We start from the raw sequence: 22,520 nt of genomic DNA, 5'->3' as shown, positions 1-22,520 counted from the left end.
AGGATCAATTGAGTGTTAGAGGTAAGGAAAATGGTTTCAAAGGTGCACTGGAAGTAACACCGTCATTGAGTCTGGAAATGCTGGAATAGTATCCTGTGAGCTGTAACGCGCAGCAGAGGCACTGTGCAGGGAAATGCTGAGGAAACTATTTTTCAATATATAGCCACACATCAAATACCCTGGCCTTCTTTCTCGTTTCTTCTTTCTACATAATTCTAGGGTCAGAACCCTTTGGTAACCTAACTGTGGAAAATTTTGGGTACTGTAGTTTGACATCCACGCAATTATTATTATTAATAAACAGTATTTATATAGCGCCAACATATTACACAGCGTTGTACATTAAATAGGGGTTGCAAATGACAGACAGATACAGACAATGACACAGGAGGAGTAGAGGACCCTCCCCCGAAGAGCTTGCAATCTAAGAGACAAAACGGGATATTATATTATATATGTGTGTATTAAAATGATAATATACCTTTTACTACCAGTATGGAGAGGGATGACTGGAAGCCATGTTTAACTCCCAACACTTGTGTGCTTTTGTATGTTTAATTCTAGGATTACAGCATCGATGAGGAAGCAGCGTTACAAGCGGCACTGGCCCTTTCACTGTCAGAGAACTGAAGATCCCTTTTAGGCGCAAGTTTTCCCTTCTCGGTGTTGTCGCCCACAACCGAGGCTTGTACATTCCTTCCAAAACTAGCTAGTCACTTCCCTTTTATCCCTATGCCTTTTAATTTTTAGTGTTAATTCTAATAGTAAGGTGGAATCTTTTAAGAATTGCAATAGGTAAAAGGCCGGATATGTCAAATAGTGCAATTAAATAAGGGAATTGTATTCCTGTCCTACAGGGGCATTTTTTTTTTTTCAAATCAAAGGCACATGGGTAGCATATTTAATTTTTTTTAAATATGTTTTAAAGTGCAATAACACAAATACACCAATCAGAATTTACCCTATAAACCTTAGTTGGCTCACCATGCCTCCAAGAGTTAACCATGTAAAGGTTAAGAACTTGTTTACTCGTACAGTGCTGTAACTGCTTCACAACCACATGAGAACTCAATCTCAATACCAACAACATTGTCATTTGTCTGCAGCAGTTGACAGGCAGTGGATTTTGTCCAGTTTGGCAGTGGGTTAAATAGACACTTGACCACCAGAAGCTTGTAAGTAGTATTTGTTGGTTTGTTACTTTTCTCTTTTGGTGAGCCATTATCCATGTTGCGTTTACCTTGCCAGATATTTTTAATTTTGTTGCATTGCTGCTTCAGCAAGTGTACATATACTAATAAATCTCTAAAGTCCAGCTGTGGAATACGAAAGAGATTGAGGTGATTTAGAAGGAAAAAACTGTGTTCTAAATTCAAAATCCAAAGAGAATCCTAACGAGGAAATAAGCTATTTTTTTCAGACAGAAGGGGGCAGTGCGGGAAATGAAATATGACAAAGAATGTATAGTAAATTTAGATTAATTTAAATGATGGTATTGCATTGCAAGAAAAAACTAGATGTTTTTTTTCTTAAGCAGCATTAAAGGAGAAAATTACACAGTAGCTCCATTCACATTATGTCTATTCACACACCATCAAACTAAAATAGGATTGAATCTGTGGTTTCTTTGAATGATTGATGATTAGCTAGAAATTAATTCTGTGAAGATTCCACCTTGAAACAGCTGTGCTACTGCTGTATCCATATAGGTGTTACCTTACACAAGGATAGCAAGCTGCTGGTGAATATTTACTTTAACTGGGACACTTGTAAGACCACAATATGTCCTAACCAGCGTAAAGCTCAGTGTATAACCCTATTATGGTTACACTTGGTACTGCTGCTGCCCACCTTTCATCTCTGGGTGATCAATTTCCTGGCAAACTGGGCTTTTCTAGTACTCACCATAGATCTCATTAGAGCACTGTAGGTGATTATACAGCCTGAGGTGTGTGATTTCTGTGTTGTCTAACAAATTTTATACCCTAATGTGCATTGTGATTGTTAATATTCTAGCACCACTTAAAAAAGCAAAGTTTAAACTGGTTGCTGTGATACACAACTTACTGCAAAATTACTGTTGCAGCATTTTTTTCAAAATCTTGCATATTTTTTCTTCTTTTTTTTTCTGCTTTCAAGTTTAATATTTTTTCCATTCAGAGGAGTCCTGTATTAAGGAAACATGTAGGCTGCCACCGTTGACATCTACTGCCTGGCTTCTGTTTTGATTTTTGTGTCTTTTGCATCGCCAAAGAACATGTACGCAAGTTGGTAGTTCAGGCTTTACTCTTCCTTTACCAGATTGTGTTTGTTCTGGCTGAGCCTAAGGCGTCAGACGTCAGAGGATTCTCATCAGATTATCGCTTCAGAGCTGGTATCAGACGAGAATCTGACGTGTGTACAGTGCTCGTCCGACATTGTTCATGGATCTGGCGGATCCATCAACGATCAAGTTAAAGGGGGTGAGAACGCAGCAGGGTGCCACTCACTCATTCTCACCCTCATAGTTTTGTTCTATGGAGAGGGCAGAGGGAGGACGAGCGAGCAACACCCTGCTGTGCGCTCTCCCCTTCACTTTTAATATGATCTTTCACGGATCTGCCAGGACGAGTCCATGAACAGCTAGCGCTGTACACGTAGCCAAAGACCTTGTTATTTTTTTTTCCTTTAACGAACACATTTATTCCTGTGATCATTTTGGGAAGGGTATTTGTCCCTTACATTGCTCCTTGTCAGATCTCTCTTGGACTGTTTTTGTTTTTCACAAGTGTTTTGTTGTCTGGTCACACACACATGAATCGGCCCTGAGAAAGAAGGTCCCCACATCCTTGAAATTGGATTCTAATCGGTCTTCAATGAAATATCCTACATGATAAAAAAGGTATGTGCTTCTTCCACTCAATTTATTTATTTTTGCCTTGGGATATGTCCCTCAAAACACAATTTTGTGTTTTATGATTTTTTTCTCCACACACGAGAAAACCCTAGCTCTCGCCATGGCCTCATTGGCAGCCCATTTTATTGAGCATTTAAACAGCTTACACCTCAAAAAGATTCTTTTTTTTTTTTAGCAATGGTAGTCTACATGTTCCACTCTAGACTGATTTTCTGTATGACTTTTTGACATACAAACAGTGTTTTCCGGCTCTGATTTAGTATCCCACCTATAAGAAAAGGAACTTACATTAGCGAGGGACACCATTAAAATTCTAATTTTGTATTGGTCTGGAACAACTAAGGGGTATTTTGGTTTGCTATAGACAACACAAGCAGTTCTTATTTCAGACAACAACAAACGTTTCTACTTGGCATACACACAACCTCTTAGGTGCTTGCACAGGCCCCCAGTCTTTGGTGGCCCCTCCTGCATTTACTATTGCACTCCCCAGAGATGAAGGGTTGTCATTTTATACTGGCTTTTAACATAACCAGTTTTAACATTTTTAATGCATTATTGTGTAGCTTTGCTATTTTCTAGTGTATAAAAGTATGTAATATAACTTAAGAGATTCATGTACAAATCACCTTATTCTTCATAATGCAACGTCTGTGATTGGTAACAATAGTATTTTTATGGAGCATCAATACCATGAAAGAAAAAAAGAACCTTTATTTTTTATTTAGTTATTTTGTAACACATTTTGCAGCTTTAGGGTAGGTGTATTCGTAATTTGTTACAGCTGAAGAAAGAAGGATTTTTTTTGTCTTTTTCTTACTTTACAGATTGTAAATGTCAAAGTGACTATTTTATGAAGCTAATGGTGGATCTCGTCATATGCAAACTTTACGGTGTCTGTGGAGACCTACACTGCAAGAAATATGGGGGCTGCTATTGATTTCCTAATAAAAAAAAAAAAGTTGGGTGCCTGGCTGTCTTTTTCCTTAAATGGTTTCTGACACAGTGACTAATGAAACAGATCGGCTGGGTCCCTATGAAATTTGGCTCCTTGTCTGCATATTCAGTCCAGGTGAAGATCCTGAAGTCATGATCAGCATCATAATTGGGGGAACTAGTTTGTTCAGCAGTGACGGCCTCCATAATTCTTGAGTGCAGGTAGACTTATACTATATAGAGTTCACATATTACTTTAACAGTCTTACTGGGGTTTCCTAATAAACAGTAGCAGAAGGATTTAATTTGCTTTCATGGAAAATTGCTGCTTCTCTGGTTTGCCACTTATACTGCTTATATAACCAAAAGCCAAAATATTTGGTCATAGGACCTGCAGAAGTGTGAAATCGGCCATTTCTAATTCTGATTATCACCTTCAGCAAAGATCAATTGTTAAATCAATGTATGTCATCCTAAAGGGGGTTTCCCCTGGAAAGATATTTTGTTCTTCTGTTACCCTTTATTCACCTTGGCAAGATTGGTGACATAACTTTATGTGCAGATTTAGTCAACATTAAAGGGAACCTTCATCCAACTACTTTAAAGTTTTATGTCCTTTTTGTAATAATTCTGAGGTGTTAAATCACCCATTGGCTTTGAGTTTGTGTATCTGCTTCAGCTGTTACTGGTCACACTCACCTTGTTGCATTTATTTAATATAGTAAGTGCAGCAAGGGTGATTGACAACCTGTTGCTGGGGCTGTACAACTTGCAACTTGACAAGGGTATTTACTAACTAGACCCTGAGATATAAAGGCCATTGTGGTTTTTAGTTTAGCCCATCCGAATCCAAGGGAAGTGTTGTTTTATGTGGCTTGACTTTTGAGTGTAAAACACTGCCACAAAAGGTGGGTTAAGCTCTCAATTGATAAATGTTCCAGTTAGTCAAAAAATGTTTTTATGTAAAAGTTTTACAATTGGCTGCCTTGAACACCCCCCCCCCAGTCAAGCATTTGTCTGCCAGTCTGCCAGACACCCAGGTACAAATTAAAAAAAGGAAAAAGGGAAGTTTTTTTTTAAATAATTGAAGTCTTATTCCTGTTTACAGAGATCTCCTGATCACAAGCAAGAGGCATTAGAAGACAGTTTATCAAAGTTGGTCATTTACAAAAAAGAGTTGTTCTTGCTAATATGTTTACAAGGCCACATGCCTATTTTTATTACAGAGAGCAGTGGTGCAGCTATGATTGAATAATTAAAACAGCTCTTTGGAGTTAGCTGGTTAATAAGAGCATTTTTGGGGGTTGTTTTGGAGTATTTTAGGGAACTGGCACTGGAGCCAAGTGCTTAAGTACTGGATGAGGTAACAATGCTGCTGAAGGATTTTTGTCAGTGTTAGGTTAGTTAGCGTTCAATAGTTTACCCACTCAGACTGTATAATTCTGTCACACATAGCATTTCTTTCCTTTTCTTTTCTTTTTGTTTTTGGACATTTTTTTTCTGTATGGGTGTATGTTTTGTTTACAATAGGTTGTAATTTAGGTGCATGCTTACTCTCTACCTTTTTGTTCCTCTGCAAGTTAACAGTAGTTCTAGTCTGGGGATGCCTTGCATGTTTCTTTTTCTCTGACTGTCCACTTCTAGTCATTAGTCCATATACATTCTCATCAACTCTGATAGCTGGCCAGTGGGAATGTAAAGTAACTCTGCCAACCTCTGCACTGTTTGTTGGTAATTTAATATGCAGCCTATTTTACTGTGATAATTGGAGGTGAGGCAGCGTCAGATTGGCCAATATTGCCGACTAGCCATTAATGTGGTGATAATATTAGGGGTTAGGTGAGCTAATGAAACCTCTGGCACATGCGAAGACAATTTATTGTAAACAGCCCAAAATCAGCGGATCACATAATATATATTCTTGTGACACCACTAGAAGTTCTTATCTTCCATTTAAAATCAAAATATGTCAGTTAAAACCATCAAAAAGAGTGGTCAATCACAATGTGAAGACTATTTGAAGAATAGAACAGTTTGAGTATTGATGTATAAAGCCAGCATCAATACATTATTCTGGCTGCACAGGCCAGGCATAGGCAGTATAAGCACAATTCCACCCATTATTTCTTTTTATCATAGGTTTAAAAGGTTTAAGCCCAGATGTGCTTTTTGTTTTAATTGGCAAAATAAATTAGGTGCATAAATGAATAAGAGTAACTGCATACAAATAAAAGATGTTTTAAAGCATGAGTAGAAAATTCCCCACCCCGCAAGTATAATGTAGAGAAGGAGCCCTGCTCTCTGTATGGAAGCAATGATCTGCCTCACACCCTCTGTGGAGTCAAGGATGTAGTTTTTAATTAGCCAAGCACATGTTCCCCGCTGAGCTGGGCTTTAGGTTTTTGTTTCTGTTGGATTGAGGTAGAGGGGAAAATACCTCCAACAGGGCACACACCAAAAATTGTCAGATACTCTAAGCCTTCCCCATTTTATCCTAACCTAAAGAAAGAGGTATTTCTGCCCGGGTTTCAGTGCACACTACTACAAAATGTAATAAAAGCAAATTCACAGGGTATGGCTTTTTTAACATTTTTACATTTGTTAAAGTTTGTTTTTTAAAACTTAAAACTCCCTTTTCCTCTTTCTTTTTAACTTCATGAATGTCTTATCTATCCATTTTCACTGCATTTCTCATCACAGCATGTAGGAGGCAGCAGAGATTGCATGCAAGTATAGTTTATATCAACCTTTATTTTTTTTATTTATTTTTTTTTTGCCTTTAAGTAGGTAGATACTGGTGAGCTTATTATAATAGCTATAAAATCCAGATCATCTGCCTAGGTAGGTACCCATTTCTTTTTTGACCTTTCTAATTTTACCTATAGGAACAGCTTTTCACCTTCCTTCGAGCCAGTCATGCAGTACAGCGATGATATCGGGTACGCAGTTATAGTTGCGTCAGAGGATCAATCCGTTACCTCAACTAAACAATGCAAATATTTATTGACTCTCATTGCTGTGGGTCTTGTGCTGTTCTTAGTCTGTTGTGATAATTTCTTCTACTATGATCAAACTTTTTAGGAGATGTGGGGATGCCAGCACTTTGTAAGTGTGAACACTCTTCGTCCACCATGTTGGTATTAGTTTGGGTGATGGGTATAGCTGGGAGACCAAAAGATCATTCAACCTAAAATACAACTTTCTTAGCTTGTCATATTCACAAATACATTGCTGAAAAACGTTTCAGAAGCCTGTGGAAAGAATTTGATTTGGTTTAGGAGAGTGGAGGGGGGGCTCTTTTCTAGTCCATGTCTCTGCCTTTATATGAACCTTTATTCATATAATACTTTTCATCCATTGGCTGCAATTTTTCGGTAAAAAAAAAGTTTTTAAATAACCGTTTGCAGATCATTTAACGAAGCAAACCAGAAATATGTGGTAACCAAACTGACATGCATCTCATTTGATGTATGGATACTCGTCAAGTTTTATGTGTGGTGTAAGTAAACCTGTCATGTATACATTTATTACTAGTATTACATGGCATGGCATGGCATAGGAGAACACAAAACACTCAGGCACTGCCTAAATAAAGTCAGTTACAGCAGTCAGATCCAACAGCAAGATCACATGACTTGGTTTACCCCAGGAAGTGCCCATTATTTTCTAAGCAGAGTCTGGCAGGGAGAAGCTGGCATTTCCTAATGCGTATCCAGAAGTTGTCCGCATCAGCACTCAATTCTATGATATTTGTGGTTATGATTATTAGTAATATACAGAATTTATATAGCATTGACATATTACACGGTGCTTTACAAAGACCATTGTCATGTCACTAGCTGTCCCTCCAAGGAGCTCACAATCTAATGTCCCTACTGTAGTCATATCTTATTTACAGTCTAAGGTTAATTTTGAGGGGAAGCCAATTAACCTAACTGCATGTTTTTGGAATGTGGGAGGAAACCCACACAAACACGGAGAGAACCTACAAACTCCATGCAGATAGTGTACTGGCCGAGATTCGAACCTGTACCCTAGTGCTGCAAAGGCCAGAGTGCGAACCACTGAGATACCATGCAAGTATACGCCAATCCTAACCAATCAGGTTGTTACATGGCCTTTGCTAGCTTATTTTGACTAGATATTCTGGTTATACTATTGTTAAAAAGATGCAGTAATGGTTAGGATTATATTTTTTATATTACAAGCTGCTTTCTTTCTCATGACCCGTCGGGATATAACAACCACAACGTTCTTATCGGGTCACTCCAACCCAAACAAGTGTGGGAAGGAGGACACTAGATAATCACAAGGACACAGACCAGACAGCTTACACATATCCACCTGTACATCCACAATACATGTATTCAGTATTCCATTATTTGAATTTAACTCTTAAGTAGCTCCCTAGTGGTAGCATCAGAAAGCCCCATCATTCCTTCTACAATGTCCATGACCAATCAGCACTGCCTAGCTGAAATGGCTAAACGTGAGATTGGGTTCTTTGCTAGCAGTGACAAGTTGGACAGGATTTCAGATTTGTAACTAGGTACATTGCCAGTATTTTAGCTTCGGATGGAGCTGTAGAAAGATTCAATATATAATAATATAATAATAAATTCCAGAATCTGCAGATCTTACAGCTACACAAGAGAACATAGTGACTAAACAAGGTAGTAGTAGCCATGTTGAGGTAGGTGTTCTTAGGCTCTAAAATTTGGAAACTTGTGTATATGACCGGTTCACTTTAATCCCACCACAGTCCACCCAGACTTTTCTATTCCATAAACATCAGTAATGTCTATGGACATCTGAAGGTGAAGGGTAAATATTCCTTTTTGATGGGACTGTTCTGCTGGCGTGTTTTAGCCAAGTGGCAGTAGACAAAGGAAAAAATCTCTATTAGCACTTTAAAGTCAATTTTTGATGACAACATTAGAAGATATGAACTTGTTGTAATGAAATCACAAGATTTTTTTAAATCAATGGCCTTTTTTGGGATTTTTACAGCTGTGTTTGTGAATGTTACAAGATGGCTTTTTATTTGTATTTTTATGTTGTTAAATATTTAATCTACTGCTGATGTTTAACCAAAAGCATTCATTTCCATGACAAAAAGCAATGCAAAATATTGTACGAGGACCTGGCTATGCTAAGCGTAGGCAGGTCCCTGTTACCCATATAGGTCACTTTAAAACCCCTGATAACTTGTGGGAATGTTGGGTGTGTCTAAAGGGATGGTGGGAGGGACTAGGGTTGGTGGGAGGGGCAATTTGCAATGTTTTTTTTATAGCCCGATTTCCTCGACTATTGTGTGTATTGTGCTGAGCAGGGTGTACGAAGGACTTGCACATGTGTGTGTATATATTGTCTGTCTATGTGTAGTTATTACACTGTGTCTCTGTTTCTCGTTTTTATTTTGCAGAACATGCTGAATACTAGAAGTTTTGATGATAAATACTGTTTTTTGGAAGTAAAAACATTTTATTATGTATTTGTAGCAAAATCATTTTTCTCAGTAAAATGCAGTTTCATTCCACACGCGTCCCTTTGTCTTTTGTAACGCCGTTCGACTGCATGCTATACAATATCAGATGGAGATGTCCATTCAGCAGTAAAAGAAATTTGTCGTACTGATTACAGTTTTTTGATTTACACTCGTCCGTCCTGGTTGCTCAGCTGCCACCATTTTTATCTGGTCCTCTTGTTTGTCTCCAATCTTCTGGTATATTGATTGGCCAGGATATTGTAACTCCTACACATGCGCACTGAAGTTCATTCAGTTCTGACAGCCCTGATGGGTGCTGCAATACCGGGCGTCCAAGCATACTACACTGAGCTGTTAAAAAAAAAAAAAATAATATTAATAGTTGCGAACAAGCTATACCTATATATGATGCAGAAGGGACCTCTTCGTACCTGTCCCTTCTGCAATAAAAAAAAAAAAATCTTACTCCTTAATTTTTTTGAACACAGAGGTATAGATCTTTCTGCTTTACTTTTTCTGTCTTTACTTTGGCTGGGTACCCACATGCAATATTTGTCGTTGGATGAAAAGACTGCATGATCGAGCGATGTACATACAGCACCATTCTACTCTATTGAGAGGGGAGGGGGATCAATGGAGCGGCACCCTGCTGAATTTTCCGCCCATTACTATCATTTCTCGTTCGTGGATTCACTATGCGCTGTACACATGTCAGATTCCTGTCTGATATCAGCCCTGAGGCGATTATTGAATAAGAATCATCTGACCTGTGTAAGTAGCCTTAATTTCCTCCTGGATATTATGAAATTGTTGTCACTGTAGCACACTTATTGGCAAGATCACCAAGAAAAAAGCCCTGGTAATAAAGGAAACCAAGCAGACACTACACCTAAGGATTTGTAATCTTCAATGTGTTATATATTTTTGTTCTAGGGTTAGATACTCTTTAATGAAATGCTGTTCTGCCCCCCTCACCCCATTTCCCTTCCCCATATATTTAAAAGATGTATATAGTAAAAGCTGCCAAAAGATTGAATTGAATGACTTCAGTGCTTCTACTGTGGCTGAATTATTCCACAGTGTCTACTGCTGCAGTAATCGGTGAAGGTCTGACTACATACACACGCTAAGTATTCATCCAGCATGAACGATTGTGATTGTCTCGGGTAGAAATCTTGTGTATGTATAGAGCAGTCCCCCATTGACCGAACAGTAAGTGCCACTGTCTATTTCCATGGAGGTGGATGGTAGCATTGTGTCGCTCATCCTCGCCCTCTAATCTCCATTGAACTGTACAGCTTTTTATTGTTCTACAGTCACTGAAAACGATCAGGAAAGATTGCTCAAGTGACCTAAATCTAGCGTGTGTGCATAGCCTTTAAAACAAAGCCAATTTCCTGTTTAGGAATGTGTAAATACTTGATTGCCCAGGGCTCGCATAGGCTTACATTAAAAGGATGATATTGTATCAGTCTCTGCTTAATCACGTTTGGATCCATTTGGTTTTATCAGAGTATGAAACCATATTGGAAGTGAAAAATCTGCCTTTGTCCACCAAGCCATAAACTTTCCGTCTCTGATTAGTCTTTTAGGCCTTCCTGCAGAAATTGGAATGTACGTGTGGGCTTAAAGCTGGCAGGTTTGGCCAATGGCGCTCTAAAGTCTTTTCAACAAACTTATAGTGATAATAAAGACCCTGGCCCCAACACAGAATCACTGAGGCACCTGTTAATATTGACACAAAGCGGGGGTGACCAAAAGACAAACACACTGAAGATACTTTGAATTGCTCGGGGAATAGTCAGACCTGAGGAATTAAACACACACCAGAGCCGATAATGGCACAGAGGTGTTCACATTCCTTTCCCTACTCTGAGGTATCTGACATGACTGTGAAAATCTCACCTAGGTGCAGCCTGAAGAGTTAGATAAACTTTTCATATCTTCAAGAGTTACCTGCAGACAACACAGGAGAGAGAAAGGGACCAGTGTGGTGGAGCAGGAGACCTTGTGAGCTGACTTATTAAACACTTCAGCACCATCAAAGCTAGGCAAACAATTGCTGTCCTTGTCTGGATTGTGTTTGTGTAACCCACCTGACTCTCCCAAAATGTGTGCTTTTCCAGGGTCATCCTGTTAAGTGGGCCTGGGGGATTGCAGACCTCCACCTGTTGCTGGTTTGCAAGATTATCCAACAAAGAACCAAAGCTTATTCGCCACATACTCTAAATGTTTATATAGAATCTCTCTCTCTCTCTCTCTCTCTCTCTCTCTCTATATATATATATATATATATATATATATATATATATGATCAGCTCACAAAAATTACATTTGGATGTTTTGCCTATATTTTTAGGGTCTAATGGTTGTAGAGCAGCCATTCTTAACCATTCTTCCCTGCAATCCCAAAGTTCCTCAACAGGTCCAGGGGTTCCATGACTTGTCATTGATTGATCTCCCATTTATTGATTTCTGGCACCAACAACATTTGGTGAAGTCAGCTGCATGACACTAAAGCTCTTTCTCTTTTTCTATAAGGGTAGTACTCTGGCCATGACTATAAGAAAAGCATTCTTCCTGTTGGCCATCAATGAAAATGGCTTTTTTCTCCAAAGACCCCCAAATAATTGGTATTTGCCTATGGCCCTAAAAAACTGCTTTATTATGGGTTCTCCATATCTATTCTCTCTATATGTCCTGAAACATATATCAAAGAATTATCAGAGGTGAAAAGGTTGAGAAAGAATGATCTAAACCATATGTATTGGAGTATATCTGATCCACGGGCTTCCTCCCACAATTTCTGGTATTCACAACTACTCCCAAAAAGCAGCTACTTATTTCTTGTTTTGTGGCCTATAAAGGGACAGAACTAGATCAATGGCTCTCCATTGTAGAAGAGAAGACCACTGTCAGGGTAGTGAAGAAATGGTAAGCATTCCTCTCTTATGGCACACCCCTGAACTGGATGGGCAATGAACTATTTGGGGGGTCTTTTGGGCAATAGGGTTGCAGTGCAGCTCCCAATTACTGGATACTCTTTCGCTACCTTTGTCAACATTTTTAACATAGGGAATCCCCAGGAGCAGCCACAGATTGTTTTTCAAAAGCCCAAACAATTATTTTGTAGGCACTTGGAAAGTGTTGCCTTTCAAGTCTAAAAAAGTGGTTGAGCAGGTGACCATCCATGAACCGCTTTATAAAGTATTGCAGTGCCCAATGAATATCACTAAGCAGCCACACTGCCTGATAAACACCTCCAAAAAACTTTCAACAGTTCTTATTTCTTGCAATAATAGAGGGAGAGCTTGGCAATTTTTGTAACTTTTGCTTTCATAAATGCTTAAATCTGCTTGTGTGAGGAAGACATATATTAAAGGTGAGGACACTCATTTGTGAGGTTACCCAAATGCATGAAAAAGCCAGCATCACACAATCCTTTCCTCTTAGACCAAGCTCTAAATGACCCGCTGCCTTCCTATGACCAGGTAATAAAAAGAGAAGCAGCTCACTGAGTAGCTTATCACTCTTTTCTACTCCTGTCTCCTCCTATCACGCTGCTTTCGGTAAGCCCCGTTTGGGAAGTTTATTTTAAGTCAAATCCAGGTAGTTGCCTTGCTGGCATTGATTAAATATCAATATTGTTTACCAATAAATCCTATTTTATTGGTATTCAGCCTTGGAGACACAGAAGGTCTCCTGTCCTGTCCTGCAGACTTAGGGGGCCTATGTCCTTGTTCCTGAACTGCACTCCATTATTGGGGCCCTGTAACAATAGAATGCCAGCATATGAATTATTATTATGCAGTGTATATATAGCGCCGACATATTACGCAGCGCTGTGCAAAGTCTATAGTCATGTCACTAGCTGTCCCTCAAAGGTGCTCACAGTCTAATGTCCTACCATTGTCATAGGTCATTGCCACAGTCTAGGGCCAATTTGGGGGGGAAGTCAATTAACCTAACTGCATGTTTTTGGAATGTTGGAGGTAACGCACGCAAACACAGGGAGAAACTACAAACTCCAAGCAAGTGTCCTGGATGAGATTCAAACCTGAACCTGCAAAGTGCTAACTTCCGAGCCACCATGCTGCAGATGTGCATTTATCCTGTGGGGTGGAGGGACATGGCAGTGCAAGGTAAAGGGAAAGGCAACAAATTATTTCAAACAAATACCAAGCATTTTATTCAAACCACATAAGAAAAAATATTTTATTTAAACAATGTTCAAAATATAATGTTTTGTCTAGATTGTGCTGCTTTACTTGTTTGAATTCCATCTCTGGTTCCTTTTCTCCATACATCAATGTCTAACAAGCTTTATGTGAGAGGGCCATGATGCCCCCCCACTTTTCCCTGCCCTGTGCCAAGATATTCAGTGTATGCACCTGCTACAGCTGGGAACATTCAGTGGGAGTCCTCCTCTAGCCTCACCCACTGCACTTGTCTCAGCCTCTCATTGGCTGCTATGAAGGCCACATGGTAATGTATCAGGAGAATGTCTACTCATATTGTTAGTGTCCCATGCAGGGGACACACAGTGAGGAAGTGGCAGAGGATGCCTAGGTCTTTTCTGGTGAAGAAGCCCTGCAGCCACAGGATCCCCAACTATGGACAGCTCCTGGAGGCTCAGCCAGGTAAGAGCCCATGCAGGCAGCTTTAAGGAAAAACTCTTAACACATGGGAAGTTATCTCTCCATCCTTGCATTACTCCCTAAATATCTCAAAATTAGTTGCATTACTTGCTTTTTTTTTATTAAATATTTTAATGTAAATGCAGAGGGTGCAGGGAACATTCATGCATAACAACTTGACTTTACTAAAGTCAAATCAGGGACAGGTAAATTCTGATTGGCCGCACTTTTTTTTAAATTGTTCTGCCTACATGATTAGGACCAGTGCTCTGAAATCCTCATTTAGGCTGTAACATTGCATTTTTTGCAGTTTATGCTGGCATGTCTAAATAATCAACACATGAAAATCAGAATTATTACATATTCTGAAAACTATTTTAACACAAAATATATTGAAGAAAATCATGTGACCCCTTGACACTTGAAATTGTAAATAATCCAAATGGCCACGTCAAGTTTAGTGTTGCATTGTGAAAACATTTTGCAGAATGCCATTTTATTCCAATAGTACACTGTCAGAGCAGTCTTTTCTTGGACCTGGGATACAGGTTCTCTTTAACAAGACATTGCAGAGTAGCAACACAATCAAAATTTTGCTTGTGTTAGTTTGCAGGTGCCTGGTGAATAACATTCCTTCTAACTGCTTCCTATAGCTGACTGCAGTTTGCATATGGCTGATAATGGGCACCTTTATGGGCCACCAAAACACCAGCGTGTCAGTTTTTTTTTTTTGGATGTTGTTCAGCCAGGATGGAAAATACTATTAATATTATTAAACAGGATTTATATAGCGCCAACATATTACGCAGCGCTGTACAATAAATAGGGATTGCAAATGACAGACAAATACAGACAATGACACAGGAGGAGGAGAGGACCCTGTCCCAAAGAGCTTACAATCTAGGGGGTGGGGGGAAGTATCACACAATTGGAGGGAATATGATATATAAAAGTTCTTTGGATCTTTTGTCTGGGTGATGTGCATGGTCAATACTCAAGACAGCAATTTGCATCCATGAGATTGGCCATTCGTGTATATAATAAGATCTTGCTGATTAGGCTGGAATTTCATAGAATAAGTCCCCAGCAGTTCAAGTGTATTGCCAGCATTAACATCCATTAAATATTACTATCTCCACCTATTCATCATTTAAACAAATATAAGGAATCACTGTTAACATTATCAGCTGTGCTTTTACTTTTATCAGCTGGGTTTTTACTTTTATTCTGTAACCTTCTGCACTAAGGCTGCAAATGGGATATTTTAGCTTATTCGAAGGGCCAATCACCGAAAAACTAATTTTAGTTTTTAGAGCATGGTGGAATTATCCTTTAGAGATTTAAGTAGTGTGGTCCCCATGCCAAAGTATTTTCTCTTTGCTCTTCTCCATAGTCCCACTCTTAAAGCACCATGCACCTGCTTTAGCCCATATCCTGGGTTCCCACTCTGCCTGTTTTTTTTTAAATCCTATAATGGAGCAAATAAAGCACAAAAAGGTGAGAAACAACACCCAAATCTCCCAGGTGGACACAAATAGATTCATGAGTTATGTTGGGAATCTTGCTTTTGACGTATTCAACATATTTTTTCCTCCTTATAAACTGTTAATAAGGAATCACTATTAGAATTAAAAATCTAAAATTAAAAAGAATTCAGAAGTAGAACAGTTTGATGTTTCCTCTTGTTTTTGGTTCATCGTTGTTTTTTGAAATGATTGTAAATAGTGTGGGTAGATCTATTAAAGTCGAAGCGCAGAAATAATCAGTCCAAGAGCAACCAGCTGTGTTTTTACTTTTATTCCAAAACCATTTGCACGCACTAAGGCTGGAAATGGGGTATGGTGGTTTAATGAGGGATCAGCATCCTAAAAGCTCTTAGTTTTGTGGGTATAGTGGGTAAAATATAGTGGGTGTATGTTTTAGGGATTTTAGTAGTGTAGTCCCCATGCCAAAGTATTACTTTTACCCTTCCCTTTGGTCCCACTCCCACTTTAGGCAAAACTGATGTCGAAAAACAAAATTGCTGGGAGACATTTGGTAGATACTTTGCATGTCTCTTCCACCAAATACCCCACCTTGGGTAGCTTTTTTTTTTTTATTCATGCATGGTGTATATTCGCGGTTGACTCTTGGTACCACTAAGAAGCCAAGTGGTAAGATATCAGAACTTCTGTGTGCATGCCTGGGAGTTTTACATCATCACCAATTGTTCAATGGCCAAAAGATAAAAAATGTGGAAGACGCACTGGGGAAAATGCTATAATTGGCGATGGAGCTGTGTCAGAAAAAGTGGACCCATCAGTTTGTAAAAGTCACAATCTTCCTTCCACAACAATCACATTACAACATAAATGATACCTTCTGGCATGAAGAATTAGATATTCTCTTATTGGAACATAATTGAGGTTCTACAGACACGTAGGTACTGGTGGGTCTTGGGTTTGAACTATTTCTCCTTACTCAGATTACTTTATTCCCATAAAGGCTGTTCATAGACTCTGTCCTATTATCCATAGAGGGTCAGACCACCTAGAACAAATATTTCAGTCTTTATTAGTTGATGGAGAGATAAAGGTTTCCTATAGCTCTCAGGGAGGGTCTATCTCTCCTGGTTCTATGCACCAGCTTTGTGTTCCCACTTCTGGATTTTTATCCCCTATATTAGAGGTTAATAGAACACAAAAAATAAAGCAAAAGATTGAGGAATTATGGCTGGTGGCCTTGTTGTTGGACTATGCTAGATATAAAAGCAGCCTGGGGCTGACCCAGCCCATCAGACTTTACTTTGGCAGGGACATAAGAAGCCAAGGGACTGTTTCATCCATCCAGGCTTCAGCCATAGCTAGTAGTCAGCCCCCTAACATTTTCTGAGCTTTAAAAAAAAGTTCATCACAATCAAGACATATATGGAGGAAAAAATCAGACAGGGTCAATCCGCAGCAATGTGTTTCGGCGAATGATTTGGCAATGTTGGCAGCTCCTGGACCCAACTTCTTCAGTCTCTTCTTTAGTCCCCCTTCTGATAAAAAGATCTAAATAAATAAATGACTGACTGTTGTCCAAAAGTTTCTGTTGCTTATTTACTTTACAGTTCTCTCCACATGTAACTGTATTGCTTATTTTTAAACATGACTTAAAGGAAAGGCAGAAATAGTAAGAACTTGATATTGGAATAACTGACACACCACTATTCATAATCTCTCGGTGTGTTACAATGTTACATTTAAACCTACCATACACTGTAAAATCCCATGTTGTGATCTTCTTTAGATTTACCAACAATTTTGTAGTGTGAAAATCTGCCCTTCAGTTTTGATAAATATAAAGGTTAAAATAGGTTTTTAAATAGGTGTCTTAGATCAGTGTTTCCCAACCAGGATTCTATGGAACTTTAGGGTTCCTACATTGATTGCTGGGGGTTAATGGAGCCAGCAGTTATTATAAACTATCTCTGCTCTTTTTCTATAACAACACAGCTTTGTCTAATCTTATAGTAAACAGAGGGAATGATACCACTGTTGTTTTGGGAGTGCCCCCCACTCATATACATTAGCTTTTCTGGCTTGAGGTGAGGTTTGCAGTGCTTTATCAGGGTGATGGGTGATTGTATGACAGGTAAGCAATCAATATCCTGGTTATGTACTCATGGACCATGTCATGTCATGTAATGTATGTTAGCAGCTTTGAAGCTGTGCCTTTAGGTAAATATACACCCAAATACTGAACTCCTCTGACATTCCAAAACATGCTGTTAATTATTGTTAATTATTGGCTTCCCCCCAATATTTGTCCTTAGACTGTAATAATGACATATGACTGTAGTAGAGGCATTAGATTGTGAGTCCCATTGAGGTACAGCTAGTGACATGACTATGGACTTTGTACAGCACTGTGTAATATGTTGGCGCTATATAAATACTGTGTAATAATAATGCATGGTCAACTGTTGTCACAATTCAGAAACCTACCCTAAGAATTTTTATGCAGCCATCACTGAAGTATGTGAAGGCAGCTGCAAAAAAGCTGATAAAAACAGTACATTTTTTAAATAAGTTCTCATTTAGTAGGAGATTTGTATTACAAATATTACATTTATAAAGATGCCAGTTTATTGGCTTTATTAAGGATAAACTTTCTTGTAAGATGCAGCCAGGTAAGGGTTAACAGTCTGTGCTGATCCCCAGAATTTAGCACCTCATCTCCCTGGTAAATTTTTCTCCCTTTGTCCATGCTTTTGTCCAGAGGATTCCTGCTGTAGTAATCCTTTTCAACTCCAATGGAGGAGCAGGTGCAGTTGGAGAGACTGTTACTGGATGTAAGTGCGAATTCCATCCACCTGTGGTGTGCTTCCATCTTCACATGGCATGTGTAAAGAATTCTACTACTGTTTAAGCATATGCACACCTAATCATGAAAATCACATTTAAGATATAATCATGTTTAAATCTGCAGCTCATTACAGCAAAGCCTAAGGCAAGGTACACACGTGCAGTAGTTATCGTTTGAAAATGAACGATCCACGATTATTCCTGATTATTTTGAACGATCTTATTCTGCACAGTTCTGTACATGCTGTAACAATATGATCGTTCAAATATAATCCACCAATATTGTGACCAATAAAGGAAGTGACATGTACAGGAGAAATGTATCACCGAACAATCCACAATCACTGAACGACCGTACACACGATAGATTATGAACGATCGTCGCACAATCAGATCCGCCGGAACAATCATTCGTTTCCAGTGAGATTCTTAGTTCGTCTGCATCGTTGAGCAGTCGTTGTGCACTTTTTTTGTTAACAATTATCGAGCGATCTTTTGTGGATCGTTCATTTCCAACGACAAAATATTGCACGTGTGTACTCAGCCTAAGTCACAAAAAGAAAGCAGAGGAGATCACGCATGTCTGCGAGAAAAAAAAAAAAAAACTTTCCCTATTTCCTATACATTGCTACACATTTGCAGTGGGATGTATTATAAAAACCACCCAATGGTCAAAAAGGAGCTAAGGAAAACCAGAAAAAAATGTGTCAGGCAAAATGGCAAGGAGCAGCTCTGATCTGTCTGGACCAGCCACATGACATAATTCCTTCCTCCTACTGTACTGTAGTGACATCTGCTGTATGGGTGGAGGGGGACACGGGAATCTGACACTTCCAGGAGTGTCAAATGCCAAAAAGAAGGGAATGTAGGAGAGAGGAACCATGAGAGGTCAGTTTACTACTCATTGTATTGCAGAGAACTGGGGTTTTCATTTTTTTCCCTGTATAACATTTAGTTTTCTAAAACATTTTATCATCCATCGGCACATCAATGTGGGACATTCTTGGGTAATATGTGTCACCATAAGTCTCCACTAGGGGACACACGTGACAGGGTGACAACACAGGATTGCATTTTGGAAAAAGTTGTCACCCCATAACAGAACACAACTGAACAAGCATAGCTGGATTACCAGGTAATATTGTAATAAATGCTGCCTAATATGAAAGATTAACACGAACTTTTTAGATTCTATTACTGTTTTATTAAGATTATATGAAATTTTAATGATTGGGTTTACTATATTAATGAATGTAAATATATAAGTATAAGTATATATAATAAGTAAGTATAATAGATTTTATTTTTACATTTTACCCTAAAAGTTACAAAAATGATATGTCTGTTACAGGTCTGGTACTCTCCATAAATCAGAGTGAGGAACCCTCTTCTGTCAAACAGGACATCACAGAAAAGTGGACTTCGCAGGTGCCTCTTTCTCATACCGAAGATGCCACACAAGAAGAACTATGCAATGAATCCCTCCTTAACCCCCTGGAGATACAAATGGACAATGCTCTGTTAGTATTAACCAATGAACTACCATTAAAAGATAGCCTGAACAACTTGCACACGCCTCCGAGGAACAGAACAGCAGAGGCGGGACTTTCAGAACTGGTGAATAAAGCCACATTTGGTCTACCTTCCCAGGCAGAGATGGGACAAGTCTCAGATTCTGATGCCTGTTTAGACTTTCAAAAGATGGGTAGACTGCACTCCAAACATAAACTTCGGCACTGCCGATACTTCAGCTGCCCACACTGTTCCAAGTCCTACAGCAGTCTGGGGGCTTTGAAAATGCACATCCGTACCCATACGTTGCCCTGTGCTTGTCGTATATGTGGTAAAGCTTTCTCCAGACCCTGGCTTCTGCAAGGACATATCAGAACACATACAGGTAAGATGGGCATCGACATCCTTCTCTGTATTGCAAATATGGCTACCATCCCGACGGAGTACATCTGTACTGTGGATAACTCATTTGCATAGGGCTTCATATAGGACTGCCCTCCCCTGAGGATCTTTGTCCAAGTTGTTTGGCTTTAACAACTGTGAATAGAAAAATGTAAGAATCTTGCTGTTCTTATAGTTAGACAAAGGTTAATTTCAAGTTAAACTAAACAGCTTTCCAGATTTTTTGATAGGTAGAACAATTCACTAATGCATATTTGAATGCAAACAGCTTACATTTAAAACACATACAGTATATGGGCTGATAATATACTCCAAGGTATCTAGATTTTGGTCTATCTCATCCTCAGATTTACTCCTGGGTTAAAATATGCACTCAATCACCCTTTGTGTCCACTGGACAGTGACAAAGCAGCAGCATGCTAATAAAGTCATCTTTCTGATCTCTCCTACTGTCAGTATGTTCCCTGTTGGCAAATTTACATGCAGCATGGTCTGATTGACTCTTAGTGCTCTTGACCTTTCCCTATTTTCACATGTTGTATTTCTCCCATAGGTGAGAAGCCATTTTCCTGCTATCACTGTGGCCGTGGCTTTGCAGACCGTTCCAACCTGCGCGCTCACCTGCAGACGCACTCGGAAGTGAAGAGATATCGCTGCCCAGGCTGCGGCAAGACCTTCTCTCGCATCTCCCTCCTCACTAAGCACCGCGATGGCTGCTGCTGTCCTGACACTCTGTGACTTTAAACTGTTCTAATATTCACCCAGCAGCTCCTAAAGGGACAGAAAACCTGGAATGTAGCACAATGCTGTGAACGAGGAGGGTTGTTGTTGTTGATTTCAGCAATAAAGTTTTGTGTTTCTTTTTAGTTTTGTCACATTTCAGGCCAATGTTTTAGGTTGTCACCAAGTGCAGGAACCACTAACCTTTTATTGATAATGTTGGTGACAGTTCTATGGTGTTTGTTTATAAATGTTTTCCCCCAAGATTCACCCAACTTTATCCCAAATTAGATTAAATTAGAAATCTGTAAAATCTCATTCATTCATTTTGTTGAACTGAGTTTAATGCAAAACAGTGAAAACTCTTGGTAAAATTTGGGTGAAACTTGGATAAAAAGATTTCTAAATAGACCCCCATGTGTCCTTAGAGTTCATAGTTCACAAGTGCTGGAAGAATAATTCCAGACTAACCCTCTTCTCTCCCCTCCGTGTTTAAGAGTCCAATACCACAGACTGTATTTACCCCTTTCAGACTCAACTGTGCCCCCTACTGCTCCTATTCAACTGTATGGGAGCAAGTGTTTGTATTGCATTTGCAGCACTGTTCCTGGAAGCCATGTGAATCTTCTGGCTGCAAAGTCGCTTTCTTCTGAAGGAAGAACCAGACTACAACTGCACTCAACAGCATAACAAAACGTTTGTTAAACGCTGCAGTTGACTCCAAAACTTGCTCCCAGGCACATATAGAGGAGTCCAGGAGTGGCTATTCATCCAGTTTTAGACTGCATGCCTGAAAGAGGCCTCTGAAATTACACTGAAGACTGGGCATTGGCTTATTGACAATAGGGGTGGGGCTTAGTGCTCCTCATGGGTGGGTTTCTATCACCTCAGCAATGCTGTTAGCTCTGACAGTTTTTATGATACGTTGTCCATTTAAAGACTTCTCACATTTTTTTCATATTGCTGTGGCAGCTGTAAGAGGTTGGTACAGCTGGCAATAGTCACTAGGGATGGCCCCAGACATTGAAGATTTGTCCCAGGTCCGTAGTTTTTAGTTCATATTCATTTTGATGAAAGTTTTGTGTGCCTGAAGTCCTTCCCACCAAGTGTAAGTGATTGCATTTCTATAAATCCTTTGTACAAGATTTCTTATCCCAGCCATCAGAATGAGGATCCTGACTACAATCTAGCAATGAAATTAAAGGTATTTTATGGAAATTCTTCTTCTGTTGTAGTTATGAATTGCTCATTTTTTGCACTCTTTCACTCTGCCTTCTCTTACTATCAGCATGTTACTTGTGCTATGACACACCTGATTGGCTTCTTGTGCTGCTACTTACATGCTTTCTCTGAGTTCTGCTGTATAGGGACTGAGAAAGGCTGATACCAAGTCTTATCCATATACGTAAACTGCTTTCATTTACATAATTCATTTTACATGTAATAATGAATACAAGCAGTGCATGTACCTGTGTCTCATATCTACCTGAAGAGTAACACCCGAATGCACATGGAAGTGGGGCACATGCTGTTGATATAAAAAAGAAACAAGAAGATTAAGATGGCCTCATCAGTGTTTTGCTACTTTTTCATTGTCCAAT

At 39.2% G+C, this 22,520-nt stretch overlaps 1 protein-coding gene across 7 annotated transcripts in view; it reads left to right on the top strand.

The window, feature by feature from the left end:
- The window catches only part of RNF166 (ring finger protein 166), a 33,314-nt gene extending 12,249 nt beyond the window's left edge, over positions 1–21,065 (top strand). The window contains exons 1-3 of one of the 7 annotated variants that reach the window (XM_072422667.1): positions 11,640–13,462; positions 19,637–20,182; positions 20,753–21,065. In XM_072422667.1, coding sequence (XP_072278768.1) covers positions 13,411–13,462; positions 19,637–20,182; positions 20,753–20,937 — 783 coding nt within the window. In that variant the 5' untranslated portion in view covers positions 11,640–13,410 and the 3' untranslated portion in view covers positions 20,938–21,065. The other 6 variants (XM_072422666.1, XR_011922261.1, XR_011922259.1 and 3 more) reach the window with 6 other exon arrangements.
- The last annotated feature ends 1,455 nt before the right edge of the window (positions 21,066–22,520 follow it).

Source organism: Pyxicephalus adspersus, chromosome 9, assembly GCF_032062135.1.
Source record: "Pyxicephalus adspersus chromosome 9, UCB_Pads_2.0, whole genome shotgun sequence".
Lineage (NCBI taxonomy): Eukaryota > Metazoa > Chordata > Amphibia > Anura > Pyxicephalidae > Pyxicephalus > Pyxicephalus adspersus.
The sequence above is the reverse complement of the archived record's forward strand: the minus strand, read 5'-3'. Positions and strand labels throughout refer to the sequence as shown.